Here is a 13,429-nt window from a genome sequence, read left to right as displayed (position 1 = left end):
GGAAAAGCACCTGCCACTGCTAGTGGAGACTGGAACACAACACTGGCCTGTTTTGTAGCTATCCTCATAGTAAGTAAAAACTGTAAAAGTTCCATATTATTTTCTTTTTGATGGTGTTACACTGCTGAATATGTTGGCAGCTGATCAAGGTAATCTAAAACTGGTGGGATTTCTTTAACAGGAAAAAGACTGGTTTGTTCTGGGGCTGGGAGTGGAAGCATTAGAAATAACAGAGACTAGTAACTTCTATGAAACATTCTTCATCCTCTCAAGGAATGTTGCCATATTGCAAGACTGGATTTTAAGGGAGCTGCAAGATGCTCTTTGAAATATTGGGTGTTTGCACTGAAGAGCCTTGCTTTGGGCCCTTTCAGCCTCACTGCTTGATCTGTATCAAGATCACCACCAGATACTCCACTTACCAGTGATCTGCTTCCTTGCCAACAGTTAACTGAGTGGAAGATGCAGCTAGTTATAGTGCATCTTGTATCTCAATTCCTCTTTTTTACATATAGGGAAAAGGAATGATACGGACCTCATTTTGTAAAACACTTCAAGGTCCTTGGATAAGAAGCAGTCCTAGTTAAGCACTCTGCTTTTTAATTGAAACGGTATATGTGTGCCTATCTTCAGGCACTTCCATTTATGAAAGTAGAGACCTATTAGATAAGATAATCCATTCTCTGGGGTCCACTGCAATATTGGCCCCTGTTGCAAACCTTCTCCCATGCCTGCTCATGAGATTATATATGCCACTCTCTTTTTCCAGCAGTATTTACCATTTGTTCTGGCTCCATCTGCTAGATTTATGTGTTTGCTGTTCTGTGGCTTTCCCAGCCCAGAAGTTTGTCTATGCCAGGGGTCAGCAGCATTTTTGGGCAGAGTGCCAAAAACACCCACAACCTTGACTTGTAAGATGTTGACAGGAAGGGGCAAACAGTGGGAGAGCTGGGAGGGAAGCCTAATCCTTGTTGTGGCCATGCAACCCTGGCCCCTTCCCCACCATCTGCTTTGAGGCACACATGACCACCACAGAGCCCAGGCTGCTTGCACCAGGTGGCGAAGAGGCTGCAAACAGTTCCACCTAGGTCTGCAGCCCAGTTTGTTGCTGGACGTAAGTGTACACACACCTCCAGGTGGGCAGCAGAGAAAGGGCCAGGGCTCCCCCACTGTCCGCCCTGAGGCGCACATGCCAAGCAGAATGCCTTCATGTGCCATGCTATAGTATGCGTGCCAGGGATTGCCTGCCCCTGGTCAATGCCAGAGTTGGTATTCAGCTATCTTTGTTCAGGGTAGAACAGCACACGCAGGGATTTTGTTTGTTGTGGGGCAGGTGTGAGGGACTTGGTGGATAGTCAGTGCTCTCTTTAAAGTGGAACAGAGATGGGATTCATGCACTTGCAGTAGCAGTCCTTAAACTGCTGGTTGCCTTTTGATAGTAAGTGAATCACTTACCAAGTCAAATTCCAAGTTTTTGGCGCACTCAGTAGTTAAACCTTTCTCTGTTTAACAGTGAAAGCATGAATTTTACACCACCCCTCTACAGCAAGGAGATGGATTGCATGGTAGATCCCATTTCTTTGGAATGTCTGGGCTCCCATTTAAACAGATACTGCAATGGGACAATAATAGTCCTTTTTAACTTGGGTAAAGCTAGAATACTTTAAAGGGCCACCACTGTGATTTGGCTGATGAGCTACATTTAAGTTCTGTAGCTTCAGTAAATACGTGTTTCTCTACTAGATATTTATCCCCTTTTTCTTTTAAATCAGCTGTAAATTCCTAAAATAAGGATTATATCCTAGCATCCCACATAAAATCCTTGGATGTCTATACATGTGTTCTGCTGGAGGGGAGAGTGTTTTAAGTAGAGTGGCTTCTAGACATCCGCTTTAATTAAAACGCTGCAGTGTCACATGTATTCAGTGTCCCGTGTTTCAAAATGGCAGCAGGGGCACGTTAACTAAAGCTTATTCAGTGAGTTTTAGTTAAAGTGATCCCACCACCATTTTGAAATGCAGGATGTTGAATACACGACAGTGAGACACGCTGAAGCGTTCTAATTAAAATACGTTGGAGCACATGTATAGGCACCCCTTAATAGCACCAATAAATGTCCTATGTGGGATGTGGTAGAGACAAGCCAGTGCTTCAAAGTAACTCATTTTAAAGACCCAAATATCTGGCAGCTTTTTTAATATGTTTATTATCTGAAGTAACTTCTCTAAGGTTGCTGCCTTGCCTGAATTAGTTAGTGATAAGTTTGGCATTTAGGTCACTGAAGCTTTCAGTAGCATTTCACCTGCCTCCTGATTTTAACACATTTTTAGAGGAAGTACATTTTGTGTAAAAAATATAACACACTACTGAATTACCAAGAAATTAAATCTCAAAGTGGGGAGAAGTTACATTAGCACTGATGTGATGCTGATATAGCGAGATGACATTATCTGCCTATGTATTGGAGCAGACTTTCCCAAAATATCAGATCAATTGAGAGGGCAAATACGAGCTGAATTCCTTGAGAGAGCAACAGGCCAGGTTTATTTAACTCCACTTTGTGATACTCTTTGCCTGGAAAGAGTGACAACCTCTGTGTAAGGAGGGAGTGATGCACTGTTAGAGGAAGGAAAGAAATGACAGGAAGACTGGAAAGTGTTTTGGTTTTAGTATTGCGTTAGCTCATGGTTCTTGTATGTCTAGTATCCCTCAGCCATGCCTCTGGTTTGGACTCTAGCAAGGTGTGATAGTTTAGGTACATGAAGCCTGATGGCTAAATTGCTAGATTGCGTCTTATCACAGGATCAAGTCTTAAAAGGGTGGACTCAGGCTCTTATCCTTCTCAGTATATAACTTAGAATTTCAAGCAATTAGCTGTGCATTGAGGACAAAAAGAACAGGAATGGAGCAGATCTTTTGGATACTACCTGAAAAAACAAGGTCCCGTTAGTCTCTTCTTAGGGTGGGGGGGTGTCTTTTTTTCAAATTGTAATACCCTGCAGATGTGTTGCATGCCAGTTTCTGGACAGTCCTCTGCATTGCAAGTGTCTGTATATTGGTTCTGCTGTATGTGCCTGTTTGAAATACTCTGTGTAACTTCATTCTTCCTGAGAGATCTTAGATTAGGGCAGTGATTCTCAACCAAGGTGCTTTGGTACCTTGAGGTGCCTTAAAACCCTTTCAGAGATTTCATAGACATTAGGGCTGGAAAGGACCTTGGAAGATCATCGAGTCCAGCCCCCTGCCCAAAGGGCAGGAAGTCAGCTGGGGTCATAGGATCCCAGCAAGATAAGCATCCAGTTTGCTCTTGAAGGTGTTCAATGTAGGTGCTTGAACCACCTCCGGTGGCAGGCGGTTCCAGACCTTGGGGGCTCAGACAGTAAAGAAATTCTTCCTTATGTCCAGCCTGAAACGGTCTTGAAGTAGTTTATGACCATTCGACCTAGTCGTCATCCCTTGGGGCGCTCTGGTGAACAAACGTTCCCCCAGATACTGGTGGTCACCCCTGATAAACTTATAGGTGGCCATCAGATCACCCCTGAGCCTGTGCTTTTCCAGGCTAAAGAGCCCCAGGGCTCTCAGCCTGTCATCGTAGGGTCTGCTTCCCTGACCTCTGATCATGCGCGTGGCTCTTCTCTGGACTCTCTCAAGCTTCTCCACATCCTTTTTGAATTGTGGAGCCCAAAACTGGACGCAGTACTCCAGCTACGGCCTCACTCAGGCCGAGTACAAGGGGAGAATGACGTCCCGGGATTTGCTTGAGAAGCATCTATGGATGCAAGCCAACGTTTTGGTCGCTTTACTAGCTGCAGCATCGCATTGCAGGCTCATGTTCATCTTGTGGTCAATGATGACCCCCAAGTCTCTTTCTTGCATAGTGCTAGCCAACATAGCACTGCTGAGCCTATAAGGATGCTGCGGGTTTTTCTTCCCAAGGTTTTTCTTCCTTGCATTTATCGGCGTTGAACACCATCAGATTCTCATCCGCCCACTTGCTGAGCCTGTCCAGGTCAGCCTGGATCACCCGCCTGTGTTCTGGTGTGGATGCTTTGCCTCAAAGTTTGGTGTCATCGGCGAACTTGGCCAGTCCGCTTCTGACTCCAGTGTCCACATCATTAATGAAGATGTTGAACAGTATGGGTCCAAGGACAGAGCCTTGGGGGACCCCACTGGTCACAAGACACCACGATGAGTGACTTCCATCAATTACTACCCTCTGGGTCCAACCCTGGAGCCAATTTTCCAGCCAGTGGATCGTGGAGGACCCAAAGCAACAATTGGCTAGTTTCTCCAAGAGGCGATCATGAGATCTCTTTCTCAACTTCCCAGGTACTGAGGGGAGGCTAACCAGTCTATAGTTCCTTTTTCCAGTTCTCTGGTGTCTCACCCATCTCCCACAACTTGACAAATCTCATTGCCAAGGGCTCTAAGATCTCCTCTGCCAGTTCATTCAGTACCTGGGATGAAGTACCCTTGCTACAGATCCAAAACTCAGTCAGTGGGGGCTGTAGAATCCATGACTATACTCAAATCCAGGATCTTGTCAGTCTGGTGAACCCCAAAGCAAACAGTCACAGAGACAGAGCCAGGACTACCTTGAATCACAGATAGAGGATCAAGTTGAGCTATAGGTGAAGATCCAAACCAATCCCAGTAGGTACTGAATAAGATATTATAGTTTTATAGAGTAGGGAACAAGGGATTACATAAGTTAGCCCAAGTACTGTAAGATACCACCAGGCTGGTCTAACTTGTCTGCACACCCTGGACTTCTAGTCTCTCTGCCCTTGCATTTTCTGCTCAATATAACATCTGTACCTTAAGGATGCTTACAACCTAGGGAAGCAGAGAACAAGCTGAGTCTCCCAGAGTGACAGGAGAAATGCAAATCTTATCTATAGTCCATGCTCTAGCAGCACTTCCAATGCATTGAGAAAAACAGGCCTTAATTTTTACAGATCCTAGAGCCAAAAAACACCCCACTTTAATACTGATAAACCACCCAGGAGAGCAACCAGGCCTCAGAGCACCAAAAAGAATGCTCCTTTCTCCTGAGGAACTCTGAGGTCCATTGTGGACAGCAAATAATAGGCACATGGCTTCTATCAGTGGCCCCAAAACAATCCACATTGCAATACCTTATGAACACCCATGTACACCCCCCCACACCCCCGTTTCCTGCCAAGGAACAGTATCTTCTCAATAGCAGCACATACCTCCCATTCCCAGAGTCCCAGCACTTGATCTACCAATACCAATTGTTAGTTACTGACTGCTAGACGTCAGAAGAAATGAACCAGGTGGTGATGGTATAGCACCCATCTACCTGAGAGGAGTTCCTGTGTAGGAGTGTGGTTACTGCAGCTCTGGGCCAGGTTCAACACAGGTCTCTAGGAAAATGGCCTCTGACATCCTAAAGTTCTGCCACCACTGCTGGTTACCTGAGGTCCACACCTGTCCCACCTGCCAGTCTCACCAGCCACTGCCAGTTGGCCAAAAGCATTGCTCCACTGAGTTCAGCTGATTTAGGAGAAGATGCAGAAGCGCCTGCTTGATTTCACCCTCTTCCTTTTCTGGTGCCCTTAATCACCCTGGTTCTGAAGTCATAACAGAACTTTAGATTATCTAACGGTATATTAACCGGGAGGATCACCACACTTACCAATGTTTCCTCCTCAGTAGCTGGGAGGGCTTTAAAAATAGTGCCATACAGCTTGCAAAAACAGAGACTGGGATGAAACAAGACAGGGGAGTCATGAGAATTAAGCAGTCTGAACCCAAGCTCTAGCATTCTACTGCTTCATTAAAGCATGAAAATTCCCAGCAGTAGAACAAATCAACCATGGGATGTCTCACTAGACTGTTGTTCTGAAAAACTGCTGTCCTGTGTCACTGCAATGATACAAACCAAAAGTATTTGACTTGGTGGATGACAGTATGGTGTCACAAAAACAAGTTTCAAGCAAAGATATATACTGAGGTTCCTGAAATGGCTGATGTATTTTCCAAACAAGCTCTAAGTAAACTGCTGAGATGCCATAGAGTGCCACATAATGTTAGCACTGTTAGGTATGCAAACATGTTCACAAGATAAACCTAGAGATTTCAAGTAGGAATCCATGGAGGTGAACATTTCTGACCTGTTGTGGGCTTCCTGAGTTCTTTGCAACAGACAGATTGCTCTGTAATTTTTCTGTGCTCAAAAAATGAGTGAAAACTAAGAGCTGGCATTTTTGAGGGGCACCTCAAGTGTAAAAGGGTTGAGAACGACAGGATTAGGGTTATTCGACCTATGGCACGGTGCCTAGCTGTCCTCAGAAAAACAGGTATGGACCATCAACCTAAGCACAAGACAGGCTGGTACAAATCCACAGAGTTGTTCTGGTAAGGGTGGGCAGTATGTGCATAGCCCACCCTAGCTGTGAACAAATCCTTGCATCTGGAAAGAGTATAAGAAGTGAGAAGAATCTCCTGGGTTGCAAGAGTTGGCTGGAGGGAAAGAAGTGTGGTCACTGACCTGGCTGAAAGCCACTTCTTCTCAGCCTTACACTCTATTGCAGTGGGTGGCAGCCTTTTTGGCAGGTGCGCCACCCCAATCCCCTTCTCTTGCCCAATTTGCTGTTCTGCTTTATGCTCTTCACCTTGTGCTACCTGCCTGATCTGCTGCTCTGCTTTCTGCTTCCTCTCTATGTGCCACTGTGCTTCCTCTCCCCTCTCCAGTCTGACACATGCCACACACACACAGTTGTGGTACATGTGCCACATGTTGACCACTATCTGAGCGGTACCCCCCTTCTCCAAAAACTCCTGCCTAGGAATATGCATCAGAAGTCTGAGTGACTTCTCACAGATGCACCATCTGTGGTGGAAGGATTGACAGTTGCCAAAAAAACAACTGTTTGCCACCCCTCAGAGTAGATTTGATTTAAATCAATTTAAATCAATGGTCAGGGAGCCTTGATTTAATAATTGTTTTCTACAAAAAGTGCATTCTTGTTGTTTGATATAACTTTAATACATATTACTCACAACTCAGAGATAGAGGTAGGTTTCATTTTTAGAAGGTACATTTTAAAGCAGTGATTTATTTTGATATTTTTTCCAGATTAATTTTGCAGTTACATCAGAAAACTGAGTTATGATTTAATTATTTTATTTACCAAAGCTAATTGAAGCAGATACTTGTAAAGCCATTGGGAGGTGAACTATTTCCAATTCACTATATTAATAATGGATATTTGGGGGATATTTTTGCCACACTGTATTAGGAGGACATCAAATGAGCACTGCAGCCATATGTTATTAACTTAGAGCTTCCTTCACTTTCTTCTAGATTTCTTTTCATCTTTGATTTCTTCTCTCTTTATGGCTTGGTAAGCCTGTTGCCATGATAGGTTTTCCCTTCTACCATACCATTTTCTCCCTAGATCTCAAATCAGTGGAGATGCTATACTCAGAAACTTATCCCTCAAGACTTCTGAAATATTCTGCTCAAAATGTTGCCACCCCTGTTGTCTTGTTTTTTCTTGGAAAAGAAAAGAACTGGTCATCTTCTGTTTACACTTGAGTGCTCTTGAAAATTAATGTTAATGGAATGTTAAGCTTTTCTCACTGATGATGATCTGTTTTGAAGAGAGAAATTCAGGTGACAGTGTGACTGGGTATATCCAGGTGACATCTTCCCAAAATCTGCAAGAGCTTCCAGTTCATCTCTGGTCAAGATGTCCAATAAAAATTGAGGTCTTGTCCTTCTAGACAACCATAAATAGTGTTTACCATACATCCTTTTATGATGAAGGTCACTTTTTGGCACCCCAGCATCTACTGAGTCAATCTTCTAAGATTGAGTGTCAGAGGTTCCTCGATCGACCAGTCAATCGACATTGACTGGTTGGGGACCACTGCCCTACAACAAGCAAATTTATCAGAGGGAAACAAGTATATCTGGAGTTGTATCCCATACAACTCTCTCCTTCCCCCTCCCCCCCAAGACCTGGGAAACTGGAAAAATGTTAAAATAGATGTTAGTATGTGCTAAAACCTGCATAGGAAGTCAAGCTTCTTATATCTGTAGCTTACCATGATTGCTGTCTAACAAATCAGTAATTGCTACGTAAAGGTGTAGAACCAGGATTTGAAATAATTTGCTTATCCGAATATCTTTTGATGTTATTTGTACATTCGCATTGTTTTCCCTCTGAGAATGCCTGTGATCTACACTGCTGAGGAAAACGTGTTGCCAATTTATGTGTAAACAGGGGTGGGGAAGGATTAAGATGTGATGTCATTAGCTCAGGCCAGATTCAGTTTCTGTGCAGAATGTAGATTATCATCCACATGTTGTGTAGTGTCTATGGCAAACATATTTCTAAGCTTCTTACTATATACCTTTCTTGGTTTTCTGTTCCTGTCTTTCTGGCAGGGTTTATGTTTGACTCTTCTATTGCTGGCTGTGTTCAAGAAGGCATTACCTGCTCTTCCCATCTCCATCACCTTTGGCTTGGTATTCTACTTCTCAACAGACAACCTCGTACGACCTTTCATGGACACCCTTGCTTCTCACCAGTTGTATATTTAGAAGAAGAAATGGGAGCTGGAGAATGCATTCTGCAATCTTGCCTTGGAAGTATGGCATTTCCACTGGAATAAGTTGTATAATTTGACACTGAGTGCCATATATTTTTAAGAGAACTTTTAAAGCAATGATATGATATGCAGTTGTGTCAAGGGCTAAGATTCTCCAAAGGAGCTGAAGGGAGTTGGGTGCCCAGCTTTTGATGAGTTGTGTACCTAGCTCCATTAGGGTCCTTTGGAAACCTCAGCCTTGAAGTTGGTGTCTGAGCAGCAGCTGTGTCCATCACCATCACCTGTAGTACATACTGAAGAAAGCCTATATGGAATACAGGCCAACAGATGGATGAAGAACTTTATTGCGTGCATGTTGGGACTGAGACACATTGGCACTTTGTCCTGGAGTTGCAGTGAAGGTTAATTGTACATTATGACACCTAGCACATCACAGTTTTTTCAAAGCGCTGTTTAAACACTAGTTGAAAATGTCAGACATGATTAGAAAAGTTTAGTGCCCAATGTACATACAGGAGAGTAGTGTATTGTAGCTAGTTTATGAGCATTAGACGACGGGGAGACTGTTGTTATTCCAGCAGGATGTTGAGAACCTATTGGGCCAAATCCTGCATGCCTTCTGCAGGGAAAAGTCCCACTGAAATTGGGATGTCCTTTGCTTAAAACAGAGTATGTTGTTATCTTGGTGGGACATGGAAAATGCAGTCCTGTCTTTTTCAATGAGATACCCCTGGGCGGGCTGTTGGCCATGTGGGATGCCTATACATGTGCAGTGGGGCTGCTTTGTTGCATTGTAATTACAGTGTCAGAGCAGACTTGATTAATCAAGTCTGCTGGAGCCTAGTAATTACCATGCTCCAGCAGACTCCAGCATCATGTGTATCAGCATATCCCCATGCTGAAAAATGGTGGTGTGGGTACTTTAACTAAAGCTCATCAAATAAAGTTTAGTTAAAGCACCTCTGCTGCCATTTTTCAGCATAGGGGTGCTGATACACGATGCTCTGTGTGCTTTAATTAGAGCAGTTCTTGGAGCCACTGTAATTAAAGTGTGCTTCCTCCCCCCCACACACACACTCAGAACATGTGTATAAATGCCTGTGGAGTCTGAATACAGAACTTTTGTGTCTGAAGGTGTTAGCCTCTAATGCCTGAGCTCTGAGAGGCTCTGAGACCTTTTTGTGGTCCAGCCAGAGGGTCAGAGGTGTCTAACTTTCTTAGACCAAATCCAGTCTGTGGGGTTCTTCAGGGGCCAGAGCTGGACCCACCTGTGGCAGCACGGTAAGAATAGGGTGAGCAGCCTCAAGGAGCATTAACAGCATTAACACCCTAACAGTAGGGTGACCATTAACATAGCTGACCCTTCTCTCCCCTCCCCCTATCTTCCTCTTGCCACCATCCCCACCAAAATATGTCCCCAACAACACTATCCCAGATTTTGGCAATAGACCCTGCACCTGAATTTGCGGACCAGATGACAGCTCTCCAGGCTGGATCTAGCTTGTGGACCAAATGTTTGACACCTCTGGTGTGGCTTTTTCCCTTTCTTTTCCTAGCACTTCCCTGTTTGATATTACAAACCTCAGATTACCAAAAAAACCTTTGCACAACTCCAAATGAACGATTGAATTGTAACTTTTTGTGCACTTCTCTGGGCTTATTCCTGTGCGTGTTATAATCACTGTAGGGAGGATTTTGCATCCCCTTTATAAAAAAAGATTCTCTTACACTAACCTAGGTTTGACTTCTCTGCAGATTTTTTTTTTTTTTGGTACTGCTGTTTAAAAACTTTTTACTATAAATTGTAGATTTGTTGTATAAATATTTAATGCAACAGTGAATATTTTGGAAACACATTGTTACAGTTTGTATCAAGATAAGAGGTTCACATTTTAATATGCTACACCTTATTCTAAATAAGGCATGGTCAATGCTGGTAATATTTACATGCCTAAAATGACCCCATAAAAAATGCTGACATTGCTGCCAGCTAACAGTGCAGGGCGGAGTCAGTCTTCCTATTCAGAATATTAATCACTCTTATCCCCCTCCCCCCCATTTAAAAACTATTCTGGGGTTTTGTTTTGTTTTACAAACACCCATTTCTAAGAAATACAACCTCACTGATTTTTTTAAAGCTTGATTCAAGTACATAATCTGTGTGGGGGGTTGGCTTTTTTCTTTGACAGTTGATCAGTCTCAGTGTTTCAAAACATAACCTTGTGCAAGACTTCTGTGAACAAATGTGTTACTAATTGAAGGAAGCAAAACTGCAGTCTGAAAATATTTTTTTAGATAATGCATAGAATATGTATTTTTAAAATGGTGGGTTTTTCGATACACTTAAACCTGCTTTGATATTTAAACAGATACTTTTTAAACTGTTTGAATCGATTTAATAATACTTACGTCAGTTGTCTGTAGGGATTTTATGCACCTCGGATAATTTCTGCTTTGTCTAGTCTTTTTTACCTTTTGTTTCTCGCCACTGCAATGTTTGGCTTGAAAATGCTGCAGTAGGTTGGTCTAATTCTTACTAAAATATCTCAGAATATTAAAAATAATGGGCCTATTTCTTGTGGAGCAAAGGCTTTTTGTTGGGGTGAATTAAATATCTTCAGTAAAATGTCTTCCCCCTTCTCCCCAGAAATGTAATCACTTTTAACTTTCTTCCTCCTCTGTGGTATAGGGAGGGTGTCAAACCTTTATATGTAAGTGGACAAACCTACTTGCCTGAACAGGGTTGAGGCAAATTTGCTAGAACAGACTTACTACTATGAAACTAATTTCGTACGTGAAGGAACCTGTGGCTAGATCCTCTGATGCAAATTGAAACAGCTTCTGTGAGGTCGTTGTTCCTTTGCTGCTTTAGCTGAGGATCTGGCTTCTGAGCAGTTGTCTGAAATATTCCTAATAAATATAACTAAGGCAATGTATGAGTAGATTCTGTGGCCCAAATCTTACTTCACCTCTTAGGCATCTAAATCCTGCTTAGCTGTCTAAAAGGAAGTGCTTTAGTGAAACTTAGTGCTATCTAAACAGATTTTAGGTCTTCTACCTGCATCCATTTTACACAGTTAGCATTAGTCTTTGGATAAACACTAGTGGGGGCAGTAGCAGAGGCAAGAAATCAGAGCAGTTCTGATTTTGCTCTGAGCCACAGAGCAGTACTTCCTCTGGCTTGTTCGCTTGGTCCCGTACATCTTCCTCTCCTGCCTGCTTAGTAGACCAGCTTCAACAGAGCTTAGAGGGTACTCTCAGCCCTGCCTAACCCATGGCCTGGTTGTTAGGGCTCTGTTCTGGGAAGTGGAAGAGGTGGGTTAAACCCCAACTGGTGGGGTGGGGGGTACTATAATCTGTATCTGCCATTCCCTGGGCAAGTGCCCTGACCAGAAGGTAGTTGGGGTCCTCTCCTCTTTCCTGAATTCGGGAGAATTCTGTGCTTTTTTCCAGGCAAAATAGGATTGCTTGGAGCACAAGTGGCTCAGGAGGGCAGGTCCTGTTGTAGTCCTGGAAACATGGTCTAAAATCTGCTGACTTGGTACTAGATGTCTACATGCGCTGTACTCTTCTAAAGATGAAATAAGATTTGGGTTTGTCAGGGCAACAAAACATCATCCTGGCAGATGGTAGAGGAGTATATTGTTATATACCAGAGTAGTTTTAATTGTAAACATTTGTATGTATTTACTACAAATATATGTGTGTGTGTGTATACACAAAGCTTTGAATGACATGGTGTGATTCCTTACTCTTTCAGGTTTCTGACCCAGATAATTCTGATGTTAGTGCTGTGCAATATTTCCTAAAACAGAGGTGGCAAACACATAGCACATGTGCTGCAGATGGCACAGGCAGCCCCTGTGTTGTGGCACACAACAGATCAGAAAGGGAGCAGGGAATGCAGTGACAAGACAGAAAGAAAGTAGAACAACACATTGTGCAGGGGAAGGGGATCAGTGTGGCACTTGAAGTTGTGGGACGTACCTTGTGGCATGCCTGCCAAAAAGGTTGGCTCCCACTGTCCTAAAACATGAAAACTGAGAGTAGAATGGGGTACCTGTGGGGTTTTGGAGGCCCCCCCCCCAAAACAAACAAACAAACAAAATCTGGAAGGAGTAGATAGAGATTGTAGCATGTGGCTATTATGTGGGAAGCCTTTATGCACTTGCATAAAATCCTGAGAACTTGAATTTCATATTGCAAGTGGGCAAGTATGTGTAAGTATCCTGATTTAGCAAAGCTCTTAATCATGTGCTTAAATTCCATTGACGTCAGTGGAACTTAAACATTTAGAGCATTTATACACATACCTTATCGCCCTGTGACACGCTGCAGATCTGGCGAGTCAGAGGAGACTCAGTCAAGTCTGCTCTGCACGCGAGCTGACACGAACTGCACTGCGGCACATGCAGTTGTATTAGCAGTGAAATGCATGTCCACGTGCAGAAAATGGTGGCAGTGCACTTTTGAACTAAACACCTCTCAGTGCTGATGCACATTTCACTGCTTATACAACTGCATCTGCCCGGTGCTGTGGAGCAAGCATGTGTACAAATACCCTTACTTTCCTGACTGAATCGGAGACTTTACTAGTCTAGGAGAAGTTACACAGTGAAGCCCTGTTTAGGACAATAAGACATGGTTCAGGCTACATTGGAATCCTGATCTGTCAGGGCCCAATAATGCGCACACGTGCAGGTACGATATAAGGGGAGTCCTAAACACAGCACCAACAAATATTATTGAATGGTTATACAATGAGGAGGTACACTCCGCAACTAAAAAGCAGACTTTCTAAAATGGAGCAAGATGTGACTTGGTATAACAGAGCTGGATTTGG

The 13,429-nt window shown here is 43.4% G+C and overlaps 1 protein-coding gene across 1 annotated transcript in view; it reads left to right on the top strand.

The window, feature by feature from the left end:
* Window positions 1-12,305, top strand: part of PSEN2 (presenilin 2) — a 30,928-nt gene extending 18,623 nt beyond the window's left edge. The window contains exons 11-12 of the mRNA XM_025216202.1: window positions 1-69; window positions 8,423-12,305. The exon at window positions 1-69 is cut by the window's left edge and continues 20 nt beyond it. Coding sequence (XP_025071987.1) covers window positions 1-69; window positions 8,423-8,578 — 225 coding nt within the window. The 3' untranslated portion in view covers window positions 8,579-12,305. The remainder of the gene's footprint in view (window positions 70-8,422) is intronic.
* The last annotated feature ends 1,124 nt before the right edge of the window (window positions 12,306-13,429 follow it).

The sequence above is a fragment of the Alligator sinensis genome, unplaced genomic scaffold, assembly GCF_000455745.1.
Source record: "Alligator sinensis unplaced genomic scaffold, ASM45574v1 scaffold138_1, whole genome shotgun sequence".
Lineage (NCBI taxonomy): Eukaryota > Metazoa > Chordata > Crocodylia > Alligatoridae > Alligator > Alligator sinensis.
The sequence above is the reverse complement of the archived record's forward strand: the minus strand, read 5'-3'. Positions and strand labels throughout refer to the sequence as shown.